Genomic DNA, 27,613 nt, shown 5'->3' with positions numbered 1-27,613 from the left:
CCAAAGCTCCATACATTCTAAGACAGCCTTTCCCAACCTGGTGCCCTCCAGTTATGTTGGACTGCAACTCTCATAATTCCCAGCCAGAATACCGTCAGGAGCTGCCAAGACTAGAGGCAGCATTCATCAGATAAGTGCTTCCTGACAACCAAGCTGATGAGCCATCTGCTGGTTGCAGAGTTTTCTAGGTTATGATGTTCTCTGAGGCCCCGGAGCAACTCTATCATTGGCTCCCCATGACCTGGTAGGACTATAAAGGCTTCCAGGTCACACTGTGAACACTGATCTGTCTTCCATTGTCTGCTTGCCCACCCAACTGCTGCCCTCCAGGCTCTGGTCTTGGGAACTCAGGCCTCTTTACTTTCCACCCTGCTAGATGCCGAAGGCTGCCTGAGTCCCAGCGCCGTAACAGACATAAACGTGGGTGAGCGGGTTTCAGCACCGACTTGAACATCAGGGCCAAATCTGAGCATGTCTCCCCCTTTACATAGTCTTCAACGTGAACAGTCTTTTTTTAATTATCATTAATAAACGATGCAACCCTTCTACAGAAAAAGATTTTAGAAAAAGAACATGTGGAAAGAGATGACGTCTCTTATCCAATCCACATTTTCTTACCAATATTCATCTTCATACTGTGGCTCCAAGCGTCTCAAAGATTAACAAGTGCTTAGTTAAATTCTAAAGCATGGATAATCATTATATATTAGGTTTCAAAATCATGACTGCAAATTAAAATAATGATGCCATTTAGGTTTTCACAACATTAATTCCAAACCACCTCATTATAGAAGATGTAGAATAGAAGCACGACTGAAGCAATCTACTAGCCGATATTTCACTGCACATTCTTTTTCAAATAAATAATGCTAAACATACCATGAACACTGCCCGCTGAAAGGACTCTGTGGCATCCATGATCTTCAGCAGAGAGGTCCCTAACTCTGCAACATTCAGCTCTTTTCTGTTAAAGGGCACACCATTAAAGAGAGCTTGAGGCAATGGACCCAGGCCAGACTTCTTATAAAACACTGCTCCTGCCTAGATGGATCAGGGATGTCACAATTACACAGAATGTAGTTGACTGGGGAAAAGAAGTGATTAGATATCAAGAGACAATGAGCACAAACATCCCTGTACTGTTGGTCGGGACAGAGGGGTGCAAAGTGATGTATTATTCCCTTACCACTTCCCAGAAAGCCATTTCTGAAAACAAAACAAAAAAAAGCTATTAATTGCCAGATGAGAACACACTTTCCTGAAACAGCGTATGAAAGTGATCAAACATTCAAAAGGACTCCAACTTTTGCTTAGACTTGGAGCGTTGCAGCCTAGCCAATGGCATGTGAATGTTTGCGCTCCAGTTATGGAGTCATGTATAACTGCAATAGGAACGCATAGAGAGAGACACACTGCCATCAACGTGGGAGGATTTCATCACAGGCAAGTGGGACAAGGTAACTTGGGGTGGGAGAGAAGGGAACCTCTTTCAGCTTGAGGGTCAAGTTCCATTTCAGAGAAACTCTCTGGAGACCACTTTCCATTGGTGGGCGGGGCTGAAGGCAAAAGGGGCAGGGCCAAAACACCACCAGCATACTATCGCTTAAATATCTTGCTGCCAGTAAGGCTTGGGAATGTCATTCCAACTTTTTAGAATGGGGGGGAAGAAACTGCACAAAAGTGGGGGAACCACCAAACGGCTGGTGGTTGGCAGAAAGGGGATGGAGCCAGGAGATGGGGACATTGTCTTCTGGAGAACCCCAGAGGGCCTGATTTGGACCCCAGAGGGCCTGAGGCTTTGCACCTCTGGGGTAACTCCACTCTCCAGAACGTTAGCTGCCAATTCAGCTGCTTACTGATAAATCCAAGTATTCATTTGAATTTACATAAGTCAATGGAGGAGGACTAGCAGCGCAATCCTATACATGTCTACTCAGAAGTAAGTTCATTGGGGCTGCTAGTGCAATCCTATACATGTCACCATGAGTTCAATAGAGACTACCACCCAGGAAGTGGTATAGGATTGTATCATTTGCTATTTCGCTGCCTTGCTTGACCCCTGGACACCGGAAACCTTTTAAAAATGCCATGTTGACACTTCTGATGGTCACTACAGTGACATTACAGCGCCAATCCATGCTGCTGTACTGATACTACAAGGCAATCAATCTGTGAAATAGGCGACTGTTATTGGGGACTAGGAAAAACTGAATCTCCCAAACTGCAATTTTCAATGCCAAACACATTGACGGATTTGTGTGAAAGATATTTTCATCTTGCAACTCTACTCTTTCTACCTTTCTCTTTTCATCATAGTAGGAATGAATGCCCAGAATATCTTGCATGTCAGCATTAGGAAATACACTGAGAAGAACACGCTTCACATGCTTCACAGAAAGGACACCTCCATCTTTTACTTCACGGTACATCTAATTAAAAGAGAGAGATAAAGAAATGAGATAACCCATTCTACTGATGTATTCATATTATATTAAATTTTTATTACCACACTGCGAGTGGGTTTTAAAGGCTCCTGTCACCCAATCACAGACCCATCTAGTTTATGTTATTACCCAGTTTTCAGCAGTAACCAAAAGACAGTACACTTTAATACCTTTAACCAATTAAACTTCAATGAACTCTCTCTTAAAATCCATCCATCATATTCACTTCTCTGCACTAAGGGAAAGGGAAAGATACGGGGGAAAAGAATAAAACTAGCATTTATTCTCCCACACAATTACGTGCATCCATCTCGTGTCCTTCCAGTACCCAGCCATGAAATGAGTCAAGCAACCAAGGCAATATTTACATAATAAAGCTGTCTTGTAGTTGACTTTATTCTGGAGGACCAAAAATACGAGTGAACTGCTAAACATGTAGTCATGTTAGAAATCTCAAAGCACAGCGAGCAGAGCTATTAAAAGTTAAGATGGGGGTGGGGGAGGGAGGAAGGGGATGCAAAACCTCACAGCTATAAATCAGCCACTAATAAAGTTAGAAATGGAGTGATTTCTATTACTAGCATACAATCTTGGAACAGTCTCCCTAGAACAGCTTTGGGAGCACAAAATGCTGCTGGCTTTGAGAAAGAGCTGGATAAAATTAAAGAACTATCCTTTTTGTAAAAACAACAACAATAAATTCAGCTGTTTCGGTTTTGATTGATAGGGTCAGAAGGTTTCGCTTCAAACCCCCACATAAGCACCTTGAATTTCCACCCTTGCCGTTCAGCGAGGTAGCATCCACTCCCTTAAATCCATTTGTCTACTGTTTTGCCCTTTCTGTCCTGAACTTTAAGTCCACCCAACTGGTGGGAAAGTCCGTTTAGGGAAGGGATGGCAACTTGTGCCCCTCCAGATGTGGTTGGACTGCAACTCCCATCATCCTTCACCATTGGCTATGCTGACTAGGGCTGATGGGAATTGCAGTCCAACATTATCTGGGCCAGTTACTTTCCCCTGATTTACGTCCTGTTAAGATTGAGACACGCGATCTGAACATAAAAGGAAACAACAGCCGGATTAGACCTTATGTTTTGGCCCCATTCAGAAGACACCTTAAACCACGTCTTTAACCATGGTGGTTAAGCCAGAGCCAGGCTGTGTTCAGAAGACTCCTTAAACCATGGCTTTAACCACGGTGAATAAGTTAAAGCTTTCTGGCTTAACCACCATGGTTAAAGCCGTGGTTTTAGGTGTCTTCTGAATGGGGCCATAAAGGCATTACAATACTAGCAGTTGTATTTTCAGACGCTTTCAAAATATGGGCACATCTACATTTCTCATCACTACCCAGGTTCAGCCTCTGCTGGAATTTAGTTTCCTACTTTAGGCTTAACAATACTTGAGTTCTAAAAGGAAACCCTAACCCCACCCACCACTCCCAGGGCAGTGAGTGTCCCTCTGGGTTTTCTTTGCCTTCACATATACGTATCTCCCTGCTTGCTTACTTGAGTCATCTTATGGCAGCGAGGGCAGGAAGTAGATCTCCACATGTTTTGGGCTTCAACTCCCAGAAGCCCCCCTAGCATGGCCAATGGTCAGGAATGCTGGGAGTTGAAGGCAAAAACATCTTGAGATCTACTTTCTGCCCACCTCTGGTAGAAGCTATCTGCCGCTTTTTGCTTGCATGTCTCAACTAAACTAAATTGTGTGTGTGTGTTTGAGGGGGGAGTTCCTATCTTTGGGAAGGAAGTTGAAATGAATGATTTCTGGCCCATTCAGGCTCACACATACACTTGCTAAAAACATTCATTTTTCTCAAGCAAGCTTAAGATAAGAACAAAACTGGCTAGAAAAGAAGTATCTTTGATAAATGCATAATCATATCCTTGAAATTTAAAAATGTACTATCCTGTGGCTACATTGTACCTGTAGGAAAGCAAGGGCAACCTGGAATAAAACATAATTTTTATCTGTTTTCAAGCACTAACATGTATCATGGCGGCAAAAGCTTCAGGGATATCCAGTTCCTCTGCAACGAAGTTAAAAGCTCTCCATAAAGCTACTCCTGCGTCCTTATTTCCATCAACCACTTCATCAGTATTTACAATGAAAACAAATCCAATTCTGTTCAGGAATAATAAAAAATACTGTAAGAATAGCAAAGGTTATAAAATGACATTAAAAACAGATTAAAACTTGTTGCTTCAGCCTTCACACACAAAAGCATATCTAATGTGCTAACATTCTGACAGCAAAAATTAACTGTGACAACATTAAAAAATATGAAAGTGAGCCACAAGTGAGTTACAATATCTAGAAGAATTTTAATGAAATTGCTAGTGACTCTGACTGTGTAGGCAAACCAAGGAGGTAACCTATAGGGTTGGACAGCCTAGGCCTGTCCGGTTTTCATAGTGACTTTATTCAGATGTTGCACCAAACTATGGTTTGTGTTATGTATAGTTAACAAACCACAACTATGTCTACACCCAAGGGTGTAGAGGGAGGGGGGAGGATGGGTACCTGCTTCCGCGATCCTCCCCCAGAGTCTAGATGGCTGTGCAATGTCCCAGAAGGGAAGAGGGATGTCACGGCTGTCATATTCATTTATTTATTTATTTATTTGAGAAGAGTCCTGTGCACACGTGGCAAAAATAATAATAAAAAAAACACCCCCTTTGCCGAACACACACCCTCGCCAGCCCAGGGATGGCGAAATTACTGCCCCCTACCCCCACCCCCATGGGCACGGAGCCTCGCCGCGCAGCTCAGTGCCCAGCCCCGCTACTCGCAGGGGACAACCCTGGAGGGGCGGCCACACATCCCACGCTCCCCAGGACGGTCCCAGGACCGTGGGCAAAATCAGGATAATCAAGGTCTCGGTTATCCCAGGAAAATGGAGAGGTTGTCCCTGCTTGCCCCGGGATCCCCTGTGGGTCAGCTGGACACACAGGGACGATCTAAGGATGACCCTGGAATAAAAGTATGGTGTAGACATGCCCAAAGTTTGAGCTTTCAAACCTACAAGTAACCCATGCTTTACACTGCTTTTGTGCTTTCATCTGTCCACCTGATCAGCACTCAGCTTTATAAGTTTGTGCAGCAGCCTCTTGAGATGGAGCAATGGCCAGAATTGTGATTTCTTAATGGTTCGTGAATTAATGTGTAATGATAAACTAGAGTTAGCAAGTACTGTGATTACAAATCATTTTCAAATCATTATTCAATATCCTGGTTTGGAAACCCTTGACAGACCTTGGCTACTGAGCTGAAATTGGCCCAGTTCAGAACTAAGGCTAAATCAAGGTTTAGTGTTTTGAGGAGTTGCAGATGCAAACCTTGAGCTCACAGGTCTCCACCCCTTCCCTTCTCCTACAAGGGTAAGAAGTTTTAAACTTCCAATTGCTGTTTTGAATACACCACAGTTTCCAGTTACATCTGAACATGGGAAACTCTGGCTTGTTCTAACTACAGTTTGTTCAAAGAAATCAGGATCGAACTGTGGTTTCAGATCCTGATTTCTTTGTACTAACTGTGGTTAGAACAAACCACTTTCCTATATTCAGATGTAACTGGAAACTGTAGCTTGTTCAAAACTGCAACTGGTAACTTTGAACTTCTTCCTCTTATGTATGAAGGAGGAGGAACGGGGAGCATGCGACTTTGAGGCTGGCTGCCTTGAGTTCAAACAAACCATGGTTTGTTGCAACGTCTGAACTGGGCCATAAATCCAGATTTAAAAACAAACCGTAGCTTGGTTTTACAAACCATGGTTTGGTGTCATGTTTGAATGCCATAGCCTCATACAAGAACAGCTAACCCAAACTTTTTGGTTTTCACCACATGCAAATTAGCGTCAGCTGCTAGGCATTCCTGTTAGGCTGCGTAAGAAGAGAAAGCAAGGTATATTGCTCTGTTCTTCCCCACTCTTGGGCCTTAGCTAGACCTAAGGTTTATCCCGGGATCGTCCTGGGGTCATCCCTGTTCATGTAAATGACACACAGGGAATCCCGGGAGCAAGCAAGGATGACCCCGGGACGATCCCAGGATAAACCTTAGGTCTAGCTAAGGCCTGTGAAGCTTCTCATGAATACTACATTCTCAGCTGAACCAAATGAAAAACCATGTATTAGCAATGCTTGAAAATTAAGGGTCACCATGCATGACACTTATTCAGATGATACACCAGCGTATAAAGATCTTGCATGTCTATTTAGCCAAGTTTATTTATTTATTACATTTCTATACCGCCCAATAGCCGGAGCCCTCTGGGCGGTTCACAAAAACTGTAATTGTTAATGAGTTCTAAAAGAGTGTACATTCACCAACACACATACATACATACATGTGTGACCTTCACACAGCTCCTGCTTTCTCCTACACAGCAGGGTGTAGATTATAAAGGGGGCATGTAAGTGCTAACACCACCACCACCACCACAGTAATCTCAGATTGATATCCCAGTGTTAATTTACCTAATAGGAACTTTTTGTCTGTAGATTACTTCAACAAGTTTTATGAAGCCTGCTGCTTCTTCCTGAGTAGGATCAATAAAGAGGACCTAAAAAAAGAAAAGAAAAGATAACTCATTGGTCTTATATCTTTCTTGTACATTCTCTTTTCTCTGCCTTTGCAGATTTAACAGCCTCAAGGGAGACTCCAAGGACGACCTGGAAACTTCAGCTAGTGTAGAATGCAGCCACTTGTGAGCTTGTTGAGGTCAGATGTTCAGAACAAATCACAAAATTGCACTGGCTACTAGTACATTTCCAGGCCAGATTTAAAGTGCTGGTTTTGGCCTATACAGTCATAAATGGTTTGGGGCAAGGTTATTTGAAGGGCTACCTGCAGTTTAAGATCAGCACCCTATGTGTTGGCCTGCCTTTAAGATCAATTAAAATGGGAGGTAGCAGGGACAGGGCCCTCTCAGCAGTAAACCCTAAGAGTGTCTGGTTGGTCCCTCAGTTGACATTGAAAAAGGCTTTGAAAACCCACTTGTTTCAAATGGCTTTTAATTGGTCCTACTACTGCTTTACTGAAGTTTTGCTGCTGTGGCTCTGAAAAATATTTTATTATAATACCATCTCATTGCATTTTTATTTGTATATTTTGTTGATGCCTTGGGTAGACTATTTATTTTTAAATAAATAGTCCTTATTAAGGCGGTAAATCTTTTCTAGACTGCAGTTGTAGACTCACAACCATCCAAATAATTCTAACCAAATCACCTGATACACTTGCATTGAATTACATGATTTGCACATAATGACAATCCATGGTTGAAAGTACCCATGGGCTGCCGTACACGAACAGGAGAGAGCAAGCATATTGTCTCCTGCATGCCCACCACTTCCGTTCTTATTCAACAATCGACGATTGGCTCCGTCGTAGATTGTTGAATGTGATATCTGAACCGATGGGTTGTTTAGAGGCTAAACAACCCAGCAGTTAACCCATGGTTTGTTGTTGGGTTAATTGCTGGCTTATTCAGCCCCTAAATGATCCATTGGTTCAGATTCAGATATCACACTCAATAGCCTATGAAGGAGCCGACTGTATGTTGTGGAACTTTAGAATGTTTTTAGGATGTTTTAACAATGTATATTATGTTTTAATTCAGTTTTATGTATTTTATATTTACTGTTGTTCCCTGCCTCGATCAAAATGGAGATGCGGGTAAGAAATAAATTTATTATTCAGGTAGCGTGCCTGCTCCCTCCTGCTCACCCTTGACAGCCATGTTTGTTTGTTTTTAAACGCATGGACTGTAGTTACGTGTAAACAGCCCCTAAGTGAAAATAATGGTTTTCAACTGAGGTGGTTTCCATTATGTGAGCCATCAACTACAGTCTGAAGTGACATAGCCCAGAAAAAGATTTACCACCTTAGTGAGAACTAGTTCAGACGGTATTGGAAAGAAGTCTGCACATTCCTAATAATGTCTAGGAAAAAATGAAGAAATAAGAAAGTCTCCTGGCATACTTGGAGGCAACTTTGGAATTTATGCATTTGTAGTAAAACCTTCGCCATTGGGTGATAAACAGTAGCAGAATTGTCATTTTTGTTTTGTTCAGAAACCCCAAAAACGTATACATTTATCACTTTCTGCAGTGAACCTCTGATTAATGGCACTTTTGTGGGGGTGGAGAAGAACAATACTTAAAATATGTATGATATCTATATTTTGTCTGCAAATATTTTTTTTTACTTGGAAAAATGATTACTCTTGACAGCAATATTTTTCATTTTCATGTTTTGTTGTTGAATATTTTAGACTGCAACTTCTCATCTTATGCTCAGTGCAACACAAATAAAAAAAGCTCAATCTGGAATAAGGGAACCGAGATTTTTAGAAACTCGAGGTGAATTCTTATAACTGTGTTTACTCAATCGGCCATCGCCATCAACACACAACACCCTGTCTGACAAAGCTACTACGTGTTGGTTCCCTGAGATATGTGCAGGCAGTATTCATTTAGTTTGAGAAAATGGAGACCAGGAATTAGCTTCTTACAGTAAGAAGAAATAAGCTGTGTTGCATTAGGATTTAATGTAGTATTTAGATGTACTTCCAGACAGACATCAGTAGGTTTTCTCATAGTAAAGTGTTCTTAAATTAAAAGCTTAATCACAAGTGAGAATACAAGCCTGTTTTTTCCCCCTCCAGGGATAAAGAGAGTTTCAGGATTTAAAGCCAACCAACCATAAGGCTACACATTTTATATGCATTTCCCCCCCTGAAATGTACTAACAGAAAGGGACTGAAGTTTGGATTTTGCAGCCCAAGTGAGAATTGTCAACGCTTGTCTTCACACAATTACTTTCTCAGCAACACTTTGTCCATGTTGCTGGGATAGCTCCGGATTTCTGGTAGCCATTACCAATGGTTATATGATTCCATCAAGCAGGAGACAAATATAATCCATGCAAGAGGTTTCGGAATGTCAAATCTATTGCCAAATTCTCAGGTAAAATGTACATTTATTAATACATTTGAAACAAAATACCCAAAATTATCTCTGGATCACAGACTGATTTACATTTACTGTTGTGGAATGGCAGCCACTTCCACAATGTCAAGTCCCATACCACACTGGTTAATCCTAAATACAGGCATTTCTTTACAAGAATCAATCCTCCCCTCCCCCCCATCAAAATCCCTATTCCTTGTATCATGCATTTTAGATTGTAAGCCTGAGGGCAGGAGATTGTCTTTTGGAAGGTGATCTGAGAACCTTTTTGCAGGGGTAAAAATGCTTGAAAGAAAGAAAAAGAAAGGCGAGATGTGTGAATGACGTAGTAACATACTCAGGATCCAATGCTATAATAATAATACATAATAAATCAACTCACAGACATCAATTAGGGTGTGTCTATTTTAAGGATACAGTTTGATTGTTCCATTTTTTCTGACCATTTAGTGTATGCCAGTTCTTGCCTATATATGGGTTTCATTTGGTGTAAATGAACAGAACACCATGTTCTGCAACTCTAGTTTAGGGCAGCTTGCCCCAGAACACAAAGCCTGCCCCAAAACAAAAGCCAGCAATGATATCATAACTCCAACCCTGAGCCAAGACTCTGGCACAGGGGAGGAGGAACCAGGCAGATCAGAAAAGCCTGTGATGCAAGTTGCAGAGGTCCAGACCCAGGTCGCAAAGCTGCCCTGAAGCCTATAAGCCAGAAGCTCCTTGAGTCCACCCTGAATTGGGACTCAGAGACAGCATCCCTGAGAGATTCCTTTAGGGGACTCCACAGGACTCGATGGCCACTGCAGAGAATGCAGAAAACTGGGGATGACTGAGACACGGCAGGAGTGCTAAACTCTAGACCAGAGGACTAACACTTAAGTTAGAGTTGGGACTTACCCACTCTCTTCCTCACATGGGTGACTGCCAGCATTCAGGCTGCCCTGCATAGCAGTGGGAATAAGGGATAGCAGAACCTGCCCACATGGGGAAGAGCATCTGCTCTCCCCAGCGCAGGCAAGTCAGACCTAGGCCACATCCCCAAACAGACTCCCTTTTGGAATCTAACAGTACAGGATTGTTGGATAGGATTCCCACAGACGGATTGACTTTTCCTGGAGGTGGGGCTAAGAGTCTAAGCTCTGCTCCCTGGAGGAACCCCAAGAGACTGCGTGGGCCGGATTGGGGTGCACCACAGGCCGGATTAGGCTTGCAGGCTGGGGGTTTAGCACTCCTGCCATTAAGGTTCTCCACTTTTTAGGAACCAGGCAGAGCGCAAGAGACGGAATTTAGCCCAAGAGGGGAAAAAGGCCTCGGTTGAGTTACAAACATGGTTAGAGCAAACTGCCTACTTGGAACTATCCAAGGCCCGGCAATTCCGGCCATACCATCCATCCTGGCTATGGCCAGGACAGGATAAATCAGGACTGCACATGCACCCTCTCAAAGCAAAGAAAACGTAACTGCCCCGCAACTTCAGACTTAGTTTACGCAGGGGTCTGCTGCTCCAAAACAAGGCCCAATACCTTGGTTTACTCCAGAAGAGCCCAATTAGAAGTGATTTGCACATTAAGGTCCTCAGGTGGAGGGCACCAAACGGGTGTCGGGTGAAATAGTATTTAAAAATGTCTTATCCTGTTCACTGTCCAATCAGATACAAAGGATGCCCATGCTGGTGTTATCCTAGAGACTAGCACTGCTGTGCATGGTGCTGTCGATTACTTTGCATGCAGTCCAGCACTGCTGTACTGCTTTACCAGCAATCCAGTGACACATCCGTGGGTGATATGCAGACACGTGGATCGCTGCCTCGGGATGTGTGTACAAAGGATGGGGCTTTTCAGTGGCTTCCACATAACCTTTAATGTCTAGTGTAGCTCTAATTTTATGATATTTAAAGAATATACAAACCATCTGCCCAATACCGTTCACCCCTCAATACATACCAAATTATATAAATTGCGCCGAATCTGCCGCATCATTCCTGCATATGCTGGTTTAAGAAGTTCCTGAAAACTTGAAGGCCACTTGTCATACATCTGATCCTTTTCTATGTCGTTGATCCACTAGAAGAACATAACAGTGGTTAAAATCAGCCAAGCATTATAACCAAACATAATTCTGTCAAATGATCCGTGGTAAGAACATAATACTGAACACATCACATGGATGTAAGACTGCAATCTTAAGCACATTGAGGGGCTTTCTTACCTCTATTCAGGCATTCTGAACCTGAATAGGACAAACACACAAGGAGAAGGAGTGCCCCAGCTTCGTCCCTCTCCCTCATCACATTTGTCACTCTCAACTCATGGGCATTCTGGCCTGCATGGAGAGCCTCCTCTTCAGATTGTCTCTCTTCATGAGTTGAGGACAATAAACGTACAGAGGGAGAGGGGCAGAGCTGGAACGCTCCCTCTCCTGAACCAGAATTTGACAAATGCGTGAGAACACCTGAATAGGGCTTTTGTTACCCTAGTCATTTGTAAGCCACTTTTCCATAAACAGGTAAAGATATGGCTACAAGAACATTTGAAATGACAACCATGTACGCAAGAACCAATTGCAATGATCTGGTCCGTGGAACTGGTATCCATATGAAGGATACCAATTCTGTGGGAAAGACCCCTGTGACTGGTTGTTACCCACACTTAGGTTGCAATCTGATACACACTTATGGGGGACAGAGGCCATGGCGAGACCAGGCCTATATCTTGGGATTGTCCCAGGATCTGTGCATCCAAATGACACAGGGCATCCTGGGAGCAGGCAGGGACGACCCCTCCATTGCCTGGGATAATCCTTAGGTCTAGCTAAGGCCAGAGTCTTATTGGACTCAACGGGATTTACTTGAGCAGATTTGAGGAGATATACATAGGATGGCACCATTAAACATGCTCCCAGCCATGTGGGTGAGAGCCATTCAATGAGAAACAGTTCTTACATGACTCCTTTACTTAGAAAGGAATGTGTCACATACTAACTTTGCTCCCTCCTCCCCTTCCCTAATTGGAAAGAGGCACGAGGGAAGCTGACTCAGCTGGCAACTGGAGGAACTGTTCCTCAAGGTGCCTGCAGAGTCCCTACCCAGCTTTGCTCCCCACTCCCCTTCCTCAACTGAGCTGCAGCCTCAAGGAAGGTGTATTCCTTGAGGCCTCAGTCATTCTCTTGCCCTTCTCCCTTCTCTCAGAGTGGCAAGGATAGGGAGTCGGGGCAGGGCCTCATCCAAAGCCTCCATGGGTCGGCCTTGTGGACTGCGTTCAGCCCAAGGAACAGAGGTCCCCACCCGATTTTTGGTCTGGAACATACCCAAGATTCCCCACCAGCTCTGTTGTAGTCTAAGCCCAGCAGTGTTGGGCAACCTCGATTTCAAAGAAGCTTATCCACCATTACTGATATTCACACTAAGACTCCATGGAACTCCAGGATTCTCCAAAACACAGTTTGGAAAACATTACGCTAGAGAAAACTGTAAGAAGCAGTGGTATCCAGTCCACATTTAACCATCAGTAATAAAACTGATTCATTTTAAATAGTGAAAATCACATTGTGCTGCCAAGATCAGCTAGGGAATGCACACACACACCACACCAAATACAATGTGGGAGAAGCCCTTGTAAATAATAACAACAACAACAACAACTAGTCTATTGCAGTCCAATGAGAGTTAATCACAGACAAATTAGTGTTTTGTCCCTTTTGAAAAAACCTACACAGTATAAACACACATTAAACATAAAAAAGAAAGTTTAGTCCCCCAGTGAACTGTGCAATATATATTGTAGTAAACAAGTAATTAAAATGTACTCAGCCACTACCAGTATTCATACACTTGTCAATAAAGTGCAATTTGGCATCCTTTGAGATTCTTCCTTTCAATTTCTTCCTCAATTATAAGAAAAATGTATCATTTGATGCATCTGAAGACTCTTCTTTAATTGCTTATCCACTGATGCACATTTAAAGCTAATAAATACAGAAATTTAATACGTAGACTACTCAAAGGAATAATCTATACTTTATTGCTTTTTTCTCAATGTGCACCTGAGTCTTATACAATGGTTATCCAGTTCAACAACAGTATGTTGATTGTGAGAAAACTGAATGTCTGCCAATACTCCAGTTCAGTTTCCTTCAAATAATTTCATGGAACTAAACAAAATAAATTTTCTTATTGGGGTACATATACGAAACTTTCTCGTGCACAAGGAACAGGCAGAATGGAAAGACTGGATGCAACCTAGAAGCAGCCTTCATAATTCTCCAATAAAAGCTCTCATTTGTCAAATTTGTAATAGTTACTTTCTTTTTCTCATTCTCAGCAACCAACACAACACAAACACACACAGTATTTCAGCTGAAGAACAACTTCTTTACTAAAGATCCTTTGTAATATTGGCTTGGATCCAGAGTAGACCTTCTCCAAACAGAAGGATTCCTTCCATTTGCGGAAGGGTTGGAAAATAGCCCCTGCCTCTTGCAGACTCCTGCACTTCTGCCCACATTATGCCTGAAGTTCCTCCAGAACAAATGGGAGGGGGGAACAGGAAGAAAGGGGGCTGCTGGAGGAAGTCAGCAAATCAGCAGAAACTGCCTATACTGCTTCTGCTCATGAGAGGTCCCTTAAGTGGAATTTTGCTTATGGATTTCTGCATCCAACTCACCATTTTTATCCTGTGTAAATATTGTTCTTTAAAGATCCTAACATTTGGGCATAGTTCATTTGACTTTAAAAAAATAATAATGCAGACACACGCTGTCTACTACCCTTTATTCTAGTCTCATTCCCCCATGCCCCCTCTGCTGGTTACCTTTGCTGTTTCGTGTGTGTGTCCCCTCCACCTCCATCACCCAGGGAGCCTTTTTTTATTTGTAATGCTGAGTTGTTGTTGTTGTTGTTGTTTTGGGGGGGGGGGTTTCTAAAAATATTTTGTGATGTATGATTTTAGTGTGGACATATATATAGTAGTATGCCGTCTTGGGAGACTTTGGAAGGTGGGATGTAAATAAGTAAGTAAATAGTTTGGGGGGAAAAGGACTTAACTTTTTTTTATTCTACTACTCTGTAAAGTTCTATATACACTGATAAAACTCTAAAAACATCGTCACCACTATTTGACCCACATCATGCACAGGCAGATATTAAACTCCATCCTAAAAAAAGTGGTATTTCATTGCTCACCAGCGGTCATTTTGACAAGTATATCAAGAAAAACCTCAGGAGTTTTGTACAAACACTGCCACAAACCGCAGTGTAGCAGACCTTTTTTTAAAAAAAATAATGAATGCAACCTATCCTATACCTGTCTTTTAAACTAAATTAGAAAAACAGATAAAGCTTTAGTATACTTTGCCTGCCCCAAGCCTTTGCGAACAGAGCACTTTGTACACCTTTTTAGTGCTTAACAGAGAAATCCCAAGTCCCAACTCTGCTGGCTCAGGAGGGTTAAAATGGGGCAGAGTTGTCCTCTACCAGTGGCAGGAGCGATGCTCACCCCGGTGGCCCCCAGTAGACCCTTGTGAAGCACCATGGATGTAGGTCTAACACAGATGGCCTTTCCACCAGAAGTAGGCTCTGAAACAGGGTGTTGTGAGTCCGGGGTAGAGTTAGCACGTCTCCTGAGAGGCCCCAGGATTGGGCCCTTCACCCACACCAGCCTGGAGCTGGCACAGGCATTTCTCCTCCCATTGAAATCAACAAAAGGTAAGTCCACTCCTTCCACTGCCTGTCCTGGCTGGCACAAGCCATGAAGGCTTTGGAAGCAGTGGACGAACTGCGACATTACTCACACCACCACCCTGAGAAAATTTAAAGCCTCAAAAAAAATAAGCAATTTTCAGAGGGAAAGCAAAGAATCTTGCGAATAATATGGTTACTTACTACTATTGAAGAGTGCCGGATGTCTAATGCATATGCGTCATCCTCAGAATGGATCGGTAATCTCATGAATTTACTAAGAACTTCTTCCTTAATTCCAAGGGAGTGAAGTCCTTGCATTGCTTTCCCATCCACCTTCAGAGTTTCTAAAATACTTTACATTTAAACAAAACTACATTAAGGAAAATACCACATAGAATAATCCCAAAGGAAAACAAATGCAAGGAATAGTTAAACAGCATTCCTTGTAAACTTTCCCTTCGTGTTTTGTTTACAACATATTTCTACTCGATTGCACAGTAGTGAAGCATCTGATGCTTACTGGCTGAGCTGGCACAGTGGCATGGAATGTTCATTTGCTCAGGGAACCAAAGTATGTGACACCCATCTTCTCAGATGAGAGAATGCACAGCAGAAAGCAGAGGGCTTGGAAGAGACCCCTGGACATAGGGAAGCTAAGGACTGAGAAAGAAGATTCTAGGCGCTCCCAGATGGGGCATTCATGGCGCCATTGCCTTGTCTCATTCATGAAATTTTACAGGAGGACATAGAGGAGCCATTCTGGATCAGACCAAGAGTTAATCTAGCCCAGCATTCTGTTCACACAGTGGCCATCAGCATTGTCTTGCATTTATAATCCTCCCGTGTTTTCCCACCGCTTCTTCCGCAAAAAATCCATTCAGGAAAGAAAAGATAGAATATCTGCCCAATGCCTTCTCAATGGGAGCGCTAGGAGCCCTCTATAGGAAAGCACCTCTGAAGGAAGGGTAAGTGGAGAAAAATGGCAAAGTAATCAAGAAGATCAGGCTTGAGATCGGGAGATACTGTTGGTGTGGAGGGAGAAGAATATAAGGGAGATTTTTTTAAAAAAGTTTATTGTTTAACGAGCTAGACCGAGTCTTCGGTTCACATGCTCCCTTGCAACTTTTCATGTGAGTGGATGAGTTAAACTTTCCATTCCTGGATAGTAGACAAACCATGGTTTCTGCTAAATGCAAACTGAGCAAATGGTTCTAGCCGAAGTTGGTTAACAAGCCAGGATATTAAACAAGGATACAATGGGTAATGGAGCAAGGGTTAAAAAGGAGGCAGAACCAAGGAGAAAGTAGGACTGGGACAGAGCTACACAGGAAACTAATTACATGAAGGGCTGTTACTATTGGCAGTAAAGATGTCGACAGGCAAAGGTAGTTTGAAGGGCTGGTGACTGTGGGAGGCACGGAGCCAGTTCCTTGCTGAGCTTCTCATTGTGATGCTGGGTGCCATTTTGAAAATTCAAGCTGTTGCGTTCACCGTGGCTTGTTGTTACATGTGAACCCAGCAAGGGTGGGTTGTTGGGGTGAAAGCTGCCTGCAACCCTAAAACAACCCATGGTTTCTGGCCGGTTTGTTAACCACCCCAATAATCCACTCTCACCGAATTTGCATGTAACGATGAGCCATGATGCACCCCCACTGTTATACTGAATTTTTAAAATACAAAATGCCAAACCTGCAGGGAAATTCACCCATTGTGGCTTGCCACTATGTGCGAACTAGGTAACAAGGTTGGCAGAATGGAGTCTAGACCCTGACAGGGAGATTTTGCCAGTTCTAGCTCTTTTGTCACTGCAGGAAGCAAAGAGGACTAAAAAATAATATATATTAGCATTTCTCTTGGGGCTGCTAAAGTATAGTTAATCACAGCTTGACTGAGCTATTGGTCAGGCTACTGGACCCTTTTTGAGTAGAAAAATATATGAAGTGAGCTGCAGAACTAATACTTTACCTAAATGGATCATGAAAATCCAAGTCTATAGGAAGGCCATTTAAAAACAGACGTGCTTCACCAGGCTGAAGTTCAAAAGTTTTATGTAGATGCTAGAAAAATAAAAATTGCTGAGGTTAATATGACTTACGCAAAACAGTTTTAAAATGAATCTAAGAAATATCCACATGCTTCAAACTTGAAGTCTCTTGGAATAAGATGGCATTTAATTGTGGGTGGATCAAATTTAATCTCCTAATTATTCTTGTGGATAAGGAATTTTTCCTCTTTTCTACAAAATAAACTCAATGCTAACTATTCATTAGCATCATTCATCCTTCTTTATATAGTCACAGCTCATAGAAAGGAAAAACCAAATAACCCAATAGATAGGATTTAAACTGCTTTGACTACTCCAAGAAGTTATGTCCAGTATTTATTGCTTTAAGAAGTCTTGCTGCCCATTTCAGACACCAATTCCCTAGTTTCATCCATTGCTAACTCCCATCCCACCATCGTGCAGCTTGAAGGAGGCTGTTTCACCGCAGGCCCAGAGCAAAAATGTCTCACAATAAATAAAATTTATTGATATGGAATACTATGGAATAATCTCAATTAACATTTAAAGACAACAAGTAGGATACCATGAGACAATGCCATTAGACAGAAGAGGTTCACCTCATACAGCTACAAATTAACAGCAGCTACAAATTCAATTGTTAAAAGGGCAATTAGGTGTGGTTGCCTTTAATGTTTTGTTCCTTCAAATCAGCCTTCCCCAGTCTAGTGCTCTCTAGGAGTGTTGGGACTGCAACTCCCATAACTCCCCAGCCAGCAAGGCAGGGCATGTTGAGTTGATGAGAGTTGCAGTCCAGCATAGTTGATGAGAGTTGCAGAGCCTGGCTGCGACAATGGACTGGTTGAGGGCTAATAAACTGAAGCTCAATCCAGACAAGACTGAGATGCTATTAGTGGGTGGTTCTCCTTACCAAATGTAAGGTGTTCAACCGGTTCTGGATGGGGTTGCACTCCCCCTGAAAGAGCAGGGTTGTAGCTTGGGGGTTCTCCTAGAACCATCTCTGTCACTTGAGGCTCAGGTGGCCTCGGTGGCACAGAGTGCCTTCTACCAGCTTCGGTTGGTGGACCACCTATGCCCCTATCTGGACAGGGATAACCTAGCTTTACTTGTCTATGCCCTGGTAACCTCCAAGTTAGATTACTGCAATGCACTCTACATGGGGCTGCCTTTGAAGACCACAATACCTGATGGAATGCCTCTCCCAACCTGATGGAATGCCTCTCCCAACACTGCGCTCAACATCCAAGGTCCTCCTCCGGGTGCCTACTCTGAGAGAAGCTCGGAGGATGGAAAAAAGACCTTTTCTGTGGTGCCCTCCCCCCCCCACCCACATTGTGGAACCATCGCCCTGACGAGGCCTGCCTGGCGCCAACATTGTTATCTTTTCGGCCAGGTCAAGACTTTTCTCCCAGGCATTTAGCAATATGTAATTAGCCTAGGTTTGTTTTTGTATGTTTTTCTGATTTTTGCATATTGTTAAGTGTTTTTATCCTATGTAAACTGCCCAGAGAGCCTCGGCTATGGGCCAGTATACAAATGTAATAAATAGTAATACTATCTGGAAGCATCAGGTTGGGGAAGGCTGCTTCAGTTCTGTGGCAATAGTGCTTTTTGTACACCCATTTTCCTGCTGTGCCAATGATAGTTTCCCAGGTCATATCTTACCATGATGGGATTATTCCTTATTTAATTCTGATCAGTCAAAATTGAATAGGAACAGTAGCAGCACAATTGGTGCTTTGAATAGAGTCTCCTTTTCTCAGAAGCCGAACTTCCCAGTAATGAACAGCTTGCCTGTCTTTCAGTGTAGAACAGACTAGTTTCAACACTGGATGTACATAAAAACTTTCATGTGCGCAGTCTGGGTATTGCTGCAACCAGGATAAATTAGCTTAGAGCAACACAACCCATGTAGAATTTCCAACTTAAATGAACTTGTTTCACCATTCCTTTAGACTGCATGGGCCTTAGCCATTGGCCTAAAGAGGGTCATCCTACATTGCTATCTTTGATAGGCTTTTAAAAAAAATGTTATTGTCTTTTTAAAAATTGTTCTTGAATTATATTATAGCTATTGAATAATTACTATGAAATAGCTATTACTATTAGTGGCTTGGAGTGATATATGCAGAAAAATGAGACGTGTTTATTTTTTTATTACAGTTTATATTCCACCTTTCCACCAAAAATGCTGCACAAGGCGGCTAATAATAAAAAAAAAATAGAGATTCAAAACAGAATCTTAATGGGATCAAGTTACAGGAATAATGTACTCAAGTTACAGGAAGCCAGATTCTGGCTGGACATTAGGAAAAACTTCCTGACTGTTAGAGCAGTACGACAATGGAACCAATTACTTAGGAAGGTCATGGGCTCTCCCACCCTAGAGGCCTTCAAGAGGCAGCTGGACAGCCATTTGTCAAGGATGCTTTAAGGTGGATTTCTGCATTGAGCAGGGAGTTAGACTAGATGACCTTATAGAGTCCTTCCAACTCTACCATTCTAAGATTCTATATGATCCTAAAGCACATTAAAGCAAATACAGTAAAAACACAACAATACAGCATCTAATCTGTTAAAAATTCCTTCAGCAGCAGACCAGCATATGTACCAAAGGTCTGCTTGAATAAAAACGTATTTGGCTGCCTTCAGACAACACAATAGTCAAAGGTGGATTAATAGTCAATTCCACAGTTGATTATCGAGGGGGTATTCCCCCATAACATGATTATAATCAACCATGGTGTGGATTAAGGGCAGTGTTGAGTTGACTATTAGTCAATGGTGTGTTTGATTGACACATCCCCCGCCCTCTTCCCCCTCAGTCCTCCCACTGGTATCCCATCAGTCATTGCGAGTTCTGCCCGCTGGACTAGAGCGACAGCTGCTGCTTTGGTCACTCATCCAGGGGAGTCCGTAGCCATCGAAAATAGTGGTGCGACGAAATAGTCAATGGTGCCCAACACACAACATGATAGCTAGCAGTTGTTCAAATAATCAACTCTGCACAGCTATTTGAAAAAGTCCCGACAGATGACACAACAACCCATCGTTGACTATTTAACCCACCATTGGTTATTGTGTTGTCCAAATCCAATCTATGCCTTCAACAAATGACAGTGTGTTGAATTTGGTCTTGGAGTTTTGCATTCAAATACCTGCTCTGCTTTATAGACAATGGCAATCTTGGGCCATTGGGCAATCCCCTTCACTGCACATTCTGCACGTGTAAAATGGTTGTCGGAGTATGGCCTACACCACAAAGCACAGCTAGGGCAAACATGATTGAAGGCAATAATGCCCTTTGTATATAACAAGACTGGTCTATAAGTTGAAGAGGTATTTAGGCTTGAACACCTACAACCTTCTGTAACATAGCTACTTACTCTTGAATGCTATTCTGACTGCATCTAATCACCATATACTTTTCAATCCTTAATAGCCTTTAGCCTCTTTCCTGTATTGCATTTTTTATTCAACTTTCATTATCTTAGAGGGGAATCTTTCAGTTCTGCACAGCTTGAAATCATGCCTCTCCTGCTGCTAGACGAATATCCTCTAGCTCAAAAATGTGCCTGACAATTTATTCTGCGGTACCACCGAAGTCTGAATAGCTGCCAAATTTATATTCAGACACACACAAAAAAGAGATTGCTTTTTAAACCACAGTGTTTGTGTGCACCCAAACTATCTTTCCATGTGGTCCTCTGAGACAATGTAACTGTATGTGGCAAGGTTTAATTTACAAACAAATGTATAGCAAATTTCATTATCTGTATTCAAAAGAACTGACATTTTGTTTCAGCACTTCTCTTCAAAGTTATGTTTTAATCCCTTTCTATCAATCCTCCCTAACCTGGCCTGCTCCAGATGTGTTGGATTACAATTCCCATCTTTTCCATGGCTGACAGGGGATGTTGGGAGTTGTAGTCCAACACCAGGTTGGAGAAGGCTGCCTTACATAGTAGGTTCAAAATAGGGAGAACTAATTAGAAACACACACACTTGCCATTTTGGGAACGCATTTTTTTTTTTAAATTAGACCGCCTACTCAAACATTAGTTTGGATGTGACACTTGCGGGGAAGGCTCAAAGTTCTTCTGTTAGCTAACAGGATTTTCCAAAAGACAGCAACTGACATCAAAATGCATTCAGATCTATTTTAAGAGCTATTTAACTACCAGCACTTGATGCCATTTTACAGTGCGTTTGTGCAGCTGCTGCAGTCTAATAAAAATGAGTAATCTGCAGCAAGGGGGGGGGGGGAGGAAAACTTAAATAGGAATTCACTAAAAGATGCCTATTAAAAAGATCAAATGGCTAGAAGGAAAAAAATAGCTCCAGGGCTTTTTTAAAAAAAGAGTAATTGTTTTAGATCAACCACGTAAAAGTGTCAGGAACGCATGAAAAACAGTGTGCTATTTAATAGAGACTTTCACGGGCATGAAGTTCAGTCCTGCTTTGAAGCATCTACAAAATGAAACTTACAGCTTGGTGCTAACTATCTTTACTCAGAAATAATAAGCCCCACTGAATTCAATGAGATTTTTCTCTAGATCTGAGCTTAAAATTGCAATCCTAATCGAATCATTTTAAGATGTACAGTTAAACTGAAAGAGTATTCAAAACCAAGTGCACTTATTGCAGATAAACATTTTAGCATGATACTTTCTCAAGGGCTGCAGGAACCTGAAACTGTCCCAATTCAGCAATCAGCAATAGTAAATCCAAATAAGCGATTGCTCTTAAAAGAATATGGAGCAGTAGTCATGTTAGCCTGTTTCAGCAAACACAACAAGGGAGTCTTGTTGTGGTAACTTAAAGACTTAACAGATTTATTGTGCATAATGAACGGATGAAGTGGGGCCTAGCCCATGAAATGTTATGCCACAATAAATTTGTTAGCCTTTAAGGTGCCACAAGGTTCTTTGAGGGCATCTATATAAGAATGAGCAGGCATGAGTCTCCAATTTGAGACTCTAGAGGGGGAGTGGGGAGGAAAACGTGGCATGAATGATGATTACAACCTTTTGGCCTCTATATAGCAACACGTTGTTACATCCAAATCTGGAAAACTATGGTTTTGCCACTAAATCAGGATTGGAAGTTTCTAATTACTGTAGGGGAGCAGGACGGCAGGCATATTTTTATTTATTTATTTATTTACAATATTTATATACCGTTCCCCATTGGAAATTTTGGAGCGGTGTACAAGATAAAATAAAATAAAAACAGAATAAAACACTTTAAAATATTTTAAAAGAAGCAAAATATACAGTGAACCATGGCTGGTCATTAAGGAAAGGCTTCCTGGAATAATGACATTTTCAGGAGGCACCGAAAGGAATTATTTAGACAATATGCGTAAGCCTCCTCATTCTTGCAATGCAAAACCAAAGTTTACTGTGACATCTAAATGCTCCCCTTTGTTGTTTTAACAACATGTGCATTTCCTCCTTGCAAGATATACAGGGGCATTGAAAAATCAACATGCAGGCCTAGCAGGATTTTGGTGAGGGGCAAGGAAAGAAAACCATTCCAGGCAGTAGAGTTTGAGTGCCATTAAGTGCCATGGAATGAGAGACAGCAAAGTGCATATACAGTGCAGGCCTCACTGACGGGCATATCAAAATGGATAAGGGATTTCCACTACAGCATGGATAAGGAGCAGTGAGCCCCTGTGGTTGGTCCCATCCCAATGTTGTGTGCATCACTGGCGCTGCCTACTTGACATCCACACGTTGAGCACAGACGTCTGCCATTTTTATGCCCTTGTGAGTAGCAAATCAAATGTATTTTATGTCTGGGAGAGGAAGTGAGAAAAGGTGACATTAATGTTCTATCCCCTTGGCACATGAACTATATAAGAAAATGAGTCCTATATGAAGCAGCACTCACAAATATTGGGGTATTCTTGAAAAGGGTTCAGAATGGGACGGACAGAAAGTCTGTAATAATAACCTGATATGGGAGGAGAGGCACTAATATGAGTTAATGGCTTGTACTTTGAAACAGAATTAAAACATATACCAAAGAACAGATCTCGAAAGACTTATGCAATGGGGGCCAAAAGCCCAAAGTATAACCTTCAGATGTCCCTAGCAAGGAAAAAGTATAAATCACCCTGTGTGTCGGCATTTGTGTGTTGAACCGATTTATGTTCAACTTCAGAGGTCAATTAAAGCTGCGTAGTTCAGAGTTAAAGCTCAAACCCTGAAGGCATCATTTAAACATTAATGGCCTGATCATCAACAATTACTTTAGCTGGAACGGTAGATGCTCAGGAGCTTGGCTAACCATCCCAGGGTATGCATTGTATGAAAAGATATAATGAGCAGTAAACACTGCAAGTCTACATTTGTGGGGGGGGGGGGGCGGGGGGGGATATACGAAAGTTTTGAAATTCTTTGGAATTCATTTTTATAAGTTACATGATAATATGGATCTCTCTAGCGCAGTAAAGGACACGAACCTACCTTTTGATTTTCCTCTATTTCTTTTCGCATTTGCTGGTTTACTAGCACTCTGGTTAGGGATCTGAAAAAGATTCAATTCAGACATCACAAAGCAATTGTTCTCTCTTTGAACATCCCTCCATCTTTCTGAGGGAATGAAATGCTCCATGGCCTAGTTTGGACACAATGCTAAGGCGTAATTTAGCACTACATGGACAAGCCTGGGTGAGCCTTAGGCTTGAATGTTCCTCCTTTCCCTGGCCTCCACCAGCACAGCAGCATGATGAGATTGGAAGCATTGGCTTCCTGGTTTAAACTCATGTTAGTTTGTCATTATGTTCAAACCAGAGCTGGAAGCAAATTGCACTGCCCAATCCAACTTCTTCATATGGTCAGGCTCTATAATAAAATGAGTGGTACCAAGCAGTAAAAACTTTATGGATATTATTTAAAATATTTATATCCTACTTTTCTGTCTGAGAACAAGCCTCCAAGGCAACTCGCAATAAATGAAAATTAACATACAATAAACAGAGTGTATGGTGCATATATGCTGTGACAGAGTGAACTCATCAACAGGAAGGCTGAGAAAAGAGTATGCCTCCCAAAACAACCACCTAAGGGGAACATTGCCAGTGGTCCTTTGCCTTTCCAGAATGTGCAGGAGGTAGCAATACAATAATATGTATTGAATGTATTGTATATGAATGAGTGCCTCATTGCATCACTGAGTAGCAATCTCATTGCACTTTACATACAAAATTCAAAATAAAGGCACGGCATTAAATTGTGGTATCTTATCTCTCATCTTTTTCTTTAGGAGTGCTATTACAGGCAACATTTTTACAGCCAGAGAAGCCAGTAATAATTGCTTTTCTGCAGTCCACCAGTTGTTCCAGATAAACCAATTTATCTAGTTGGTAAATTGGGAAATTCTATTACCAGATTCACTGATTTTCCATTTACAAAATAATCCTAATGGGATTCCGTCAGTATTGAATTTTAAAAAACTGCAACATGGCTGTTTGACTAATTTAAGATAGTTTTATACTGGGAGGGATTTTACTTTCTATTTGACTGAGTTGTTATATATGTTCAAGATACAATGTCAGGTGAATCCTTCTACTGAACCTACATTAATGGGAGACAGACTGTAACATTTAGAATTCAGCATCATTCCTAGGGCTATTTCTCATATGACAGATTCTACTGCAGAGAGACTGCATCTGTTCTGTAATATCTCAAGGACTTTGATGTGTTTGAAAAATATCACAAAGATGTCCCACTGTAGCTCCTGAAGGCAAGTTTCCAATGGCTGAGCCCCAAAGAACCGTTTGGGTTTACACAAGGGACTTTTGACAGAGAGTGGTATTTAGTTATGTGTCTAGTTCAACAGTTGTTATATGTACACATACAAAATTTATGCAAGAAACATCGAGATAAAACTACTCAGGTTTCTGCAAGATGACAGAAATTACTGGTCATGTCTAACATCAACAGTGCATTCTCATCGCTGCTTTATTCACGGTCGAAGGTTGTCACAATAGTTCAAAAGATATAGCAAGCTGTGCCTTGTAATACCAAATAAGCACAGACAGGTATTTGGGATTCAAGACTTGGCACTTCGTAGCCATTGCCAGTTTTTTTTTTTTTTTGTCAAAACAGTGGGAAAAGACATTTGGCTTTTGTAGTGAAGGCAGATCACAGGGATGTTGTGAGGGTAAATGAGAGAAGAACAGTAAAGCGCTTTAATATGAAAAGGGCTATAAAAATGCTCAGTCACATTAATGACAATGTCTGGTAATAAAGGAACTCTCACAACACGATACCAGTTGTATGAACACTGATGAGGTAACATGTCTGCTGTTATGAGTGATCTCTTGGTATAGGAAGGTGACAATGATCTCCCTATTACTGCAACCTGAATGACCCTGGGGTATGTTCCCTAATTTGACAACTTGCACCCAATGGGCCATTTGAGACATAATTTTTGTATCTATATACTAGATTTCTTTTGTCCATTCAATTTTACCAACTCTCAATCAGCCTTTTAAAAACCCATTTGCCTGGCTACCTGTGGTAACAGTCACCTCCAAGAAGGCAGCCAGTCAGGGGCTTCCTAAAAGACTGCAACAATGGGACCTGGTCGACCCCTGAAGGAAACTTATTCCAGAAGTGTAGGGGTCACTGTGGGAAAGGCCCTCTCTCAAGTAGTCGCCCAACTAACTGCCCTCACAGGTGAGCAAATGATCTTAAAGTGCAGACGTGGGTGAAGGAGGTTCTTCAAGTAGTTTGGTCCCAAACCGTTTAAGCCTTTAAAGGTCAAAAACAGGACTTTAAATTGGGCTTGGAAACACACCAGTGCAACTTGTACATTATAAGCATTATATGATTTAATTGTCTTACCCCCAACAACGCTGGGGCACTTGCATTCTGCACCAGCTGAAATTTACAGACCTTCTTCAAAGGCAGCCCCACATACCGTGCATTACAGTAGTCCCACCTGACATCACTAATGCATGATAACTGAGGCAAGGGCTGTCCTCTCCAAATAGGCCTGCAGCTGGCATATCATTCTAAGCTGGTAAAACACACTCCTGGACACCACAACCCCCTGAGCTTCCACAGTCAGGGCAGAGTCCAGGAGAACCCCCAGACTATGCACTTGGTCTTTCATGGGGAGTTGTTTTTACTTTTAAGGCCACAAATAACTTGCATAGGTGCATGAGGTTAACCACACTAGAAATTACTGCCGAATGGCTGTCCTACTGCGGCTTAGTAGACAGAGTGCTGGAGCTGGACTGAGGAAGCCTGGGTTCAACTTGGGCCAATCACTTTTTCTCAGACTAACCTACCTCACAAGGATACTGCCATGTACTCTAAAGGGGGGGGATAGCAATAAATAAATATTCACAAAACCAAGACATTCAGTTGAGTATATCATAACTAAATTGTATTTCATACCTGGCTTTTACTGGGAAGTTTTGTGCAATGTCTCTCATTACCTTTACAGCACTGTAAACAGGGACAGAGAGAATTCGAGAGGCTGCTTGGAAACTAAGGTCTGTAAGAAAGTAAAGTATTAAGAACATCTGAGATCGATTCAAAGCTCTAGTTAATAGCAAATCCTGTATTAAACATGTTTAAGGTTAATGCCTGTATGAGCCTCGGTCATGGTTAAGCCTGGGAGGTAGAATTTGTGGAGGAAAAGGAATACTCTTGATTCCTTAACCCTGGTGACCGGATTGGGCACCACATCTTCAACAGCAAACATAAAGACATTTTTTGAACTGTCAACATTAGTCAAGATATGATGCAATTATAAATAATTATATAACCTATTTAGATATAACTTATTGTGGAAGGCCAGGTGCGGGAAACTTGTGGCTTTCCAGATATTCTTGCCTACAAGTACCATTGGCTATGCTGGGTAGTGCTGATGGGAATTGTAGGCTAAAACATTTGGAGGGTCTGAAGTTGCTCACCCTTGTGGTAGGCTGTAAAAACTTGTTTTTGTCTGCAATTGCTTGAAATGTTCTATTCAGACAATCCTCTAGCTCAGGGGTAGGCAAGGTGGTGCCCCCAGACATTTCCCAAGCTGCCCTGCGCCACTCACTTATAGGGAAAAAAATATGAGTATGTCTTCTTACTGGCAGCTGTAATTGCTATGAAAGAGTTTTCTGTTTGTGCTGAAAACTGTGGGTTCAAAGGAGTTTTTTTTTATGTGTTGGAGCTCTCTGCCTTGTGTTCAGGCTTTTGGGTAGCGTTACTTGCTCTCTGCCTTGCCTCCCATGTCAGCCATTTTGTGATGCTACCCAAGAAACTTCCTCAAATTGCCAAATGTGCCTAAGGCCTAAAACATTTGTCTGCCCCTTCTTTAGCTTGTGCATTACCTTCCCCCTTCCCATACAGCCTCTCTCTAATTCCTGTCTAGTGCTTCCTACAGTTTCCTACATGTCAGGAAACATTTAGCCCTTGGATGATTCTAGTTTGGATGCAAAGTGCTAACCATTTGCTTGCATTGATCAGAACTGGTAAAT

The 27,613-nt window shown here is 42.0% G+C and overlaps 1 protein-coding gene across 1 annotated transcript in view; it reads right to left on the bottom strand.

The window, feature by feature from the left end:
* The window catches only part of UGGT2 (UDP-glucose glycoprotein glucosyltransferase 2), an 88,269-nt gene that overhangs the window by 40,267 nt on the left and 20,389 nt on the right, over positions 1-27,613 (bottom strand). Inside the window, exons 9-17 of the mRNA XM_063126055.1 lie at positions 26,538-26,637; positions 23,595-23,655; positions 17,061-17,152; positions 15,297-15,447; positions 11,362-11,481; positions 6,923-7,008; positions 4,436-4,571; positions 2,298-2,429; positions 880-1,041 (exon numbers count right to left, since the gene is read on the bottom strand). Of these exons, the coding sequence (XP_062982125.1) occupies positions 880-1,041; positions 2,298-2,429; positions 4,436-4,571; positions 6,923-7,008; positions 11,362-11,481; positions 15,297-15,447; positions 17,061-17,152; positions 23,595-23,655; positions 26,538-26,637 (1,040 nt within the window). The remainder of the gene's footprint in view (positions 1-879; positions 1,042-2,297; positions 2,430-4,435; positions 4,572-6,922; positions 7,009-11,361; positions 11,482-15,296; positions 15,448-17,060; positions 17,153-23,594; positions 23,656-26,537; positions 26,638-27,613) is intronic.

The sequence above is a fragment of the Elgaria multicarinata genome, chromosome 5, assembly GCF_023053635.1.
Source record: "Elgaria multicarinata webbii isolate HBS135686 ecotype San Diego chromosome 5, rElgMul1.1.pri, whole genome shotgun sequence".
NCBI classification, from domain to species: Eukaryota; Metazoa; Chordata; class Lepidosauria; order Squamata; family Anguidae; genus Elgaria; species Elgaria multicarinata.
Note: the sequence above shows the minus strand (reverse complement) of the source record. Positions and strands in the feature narration are given on the sequence as shown.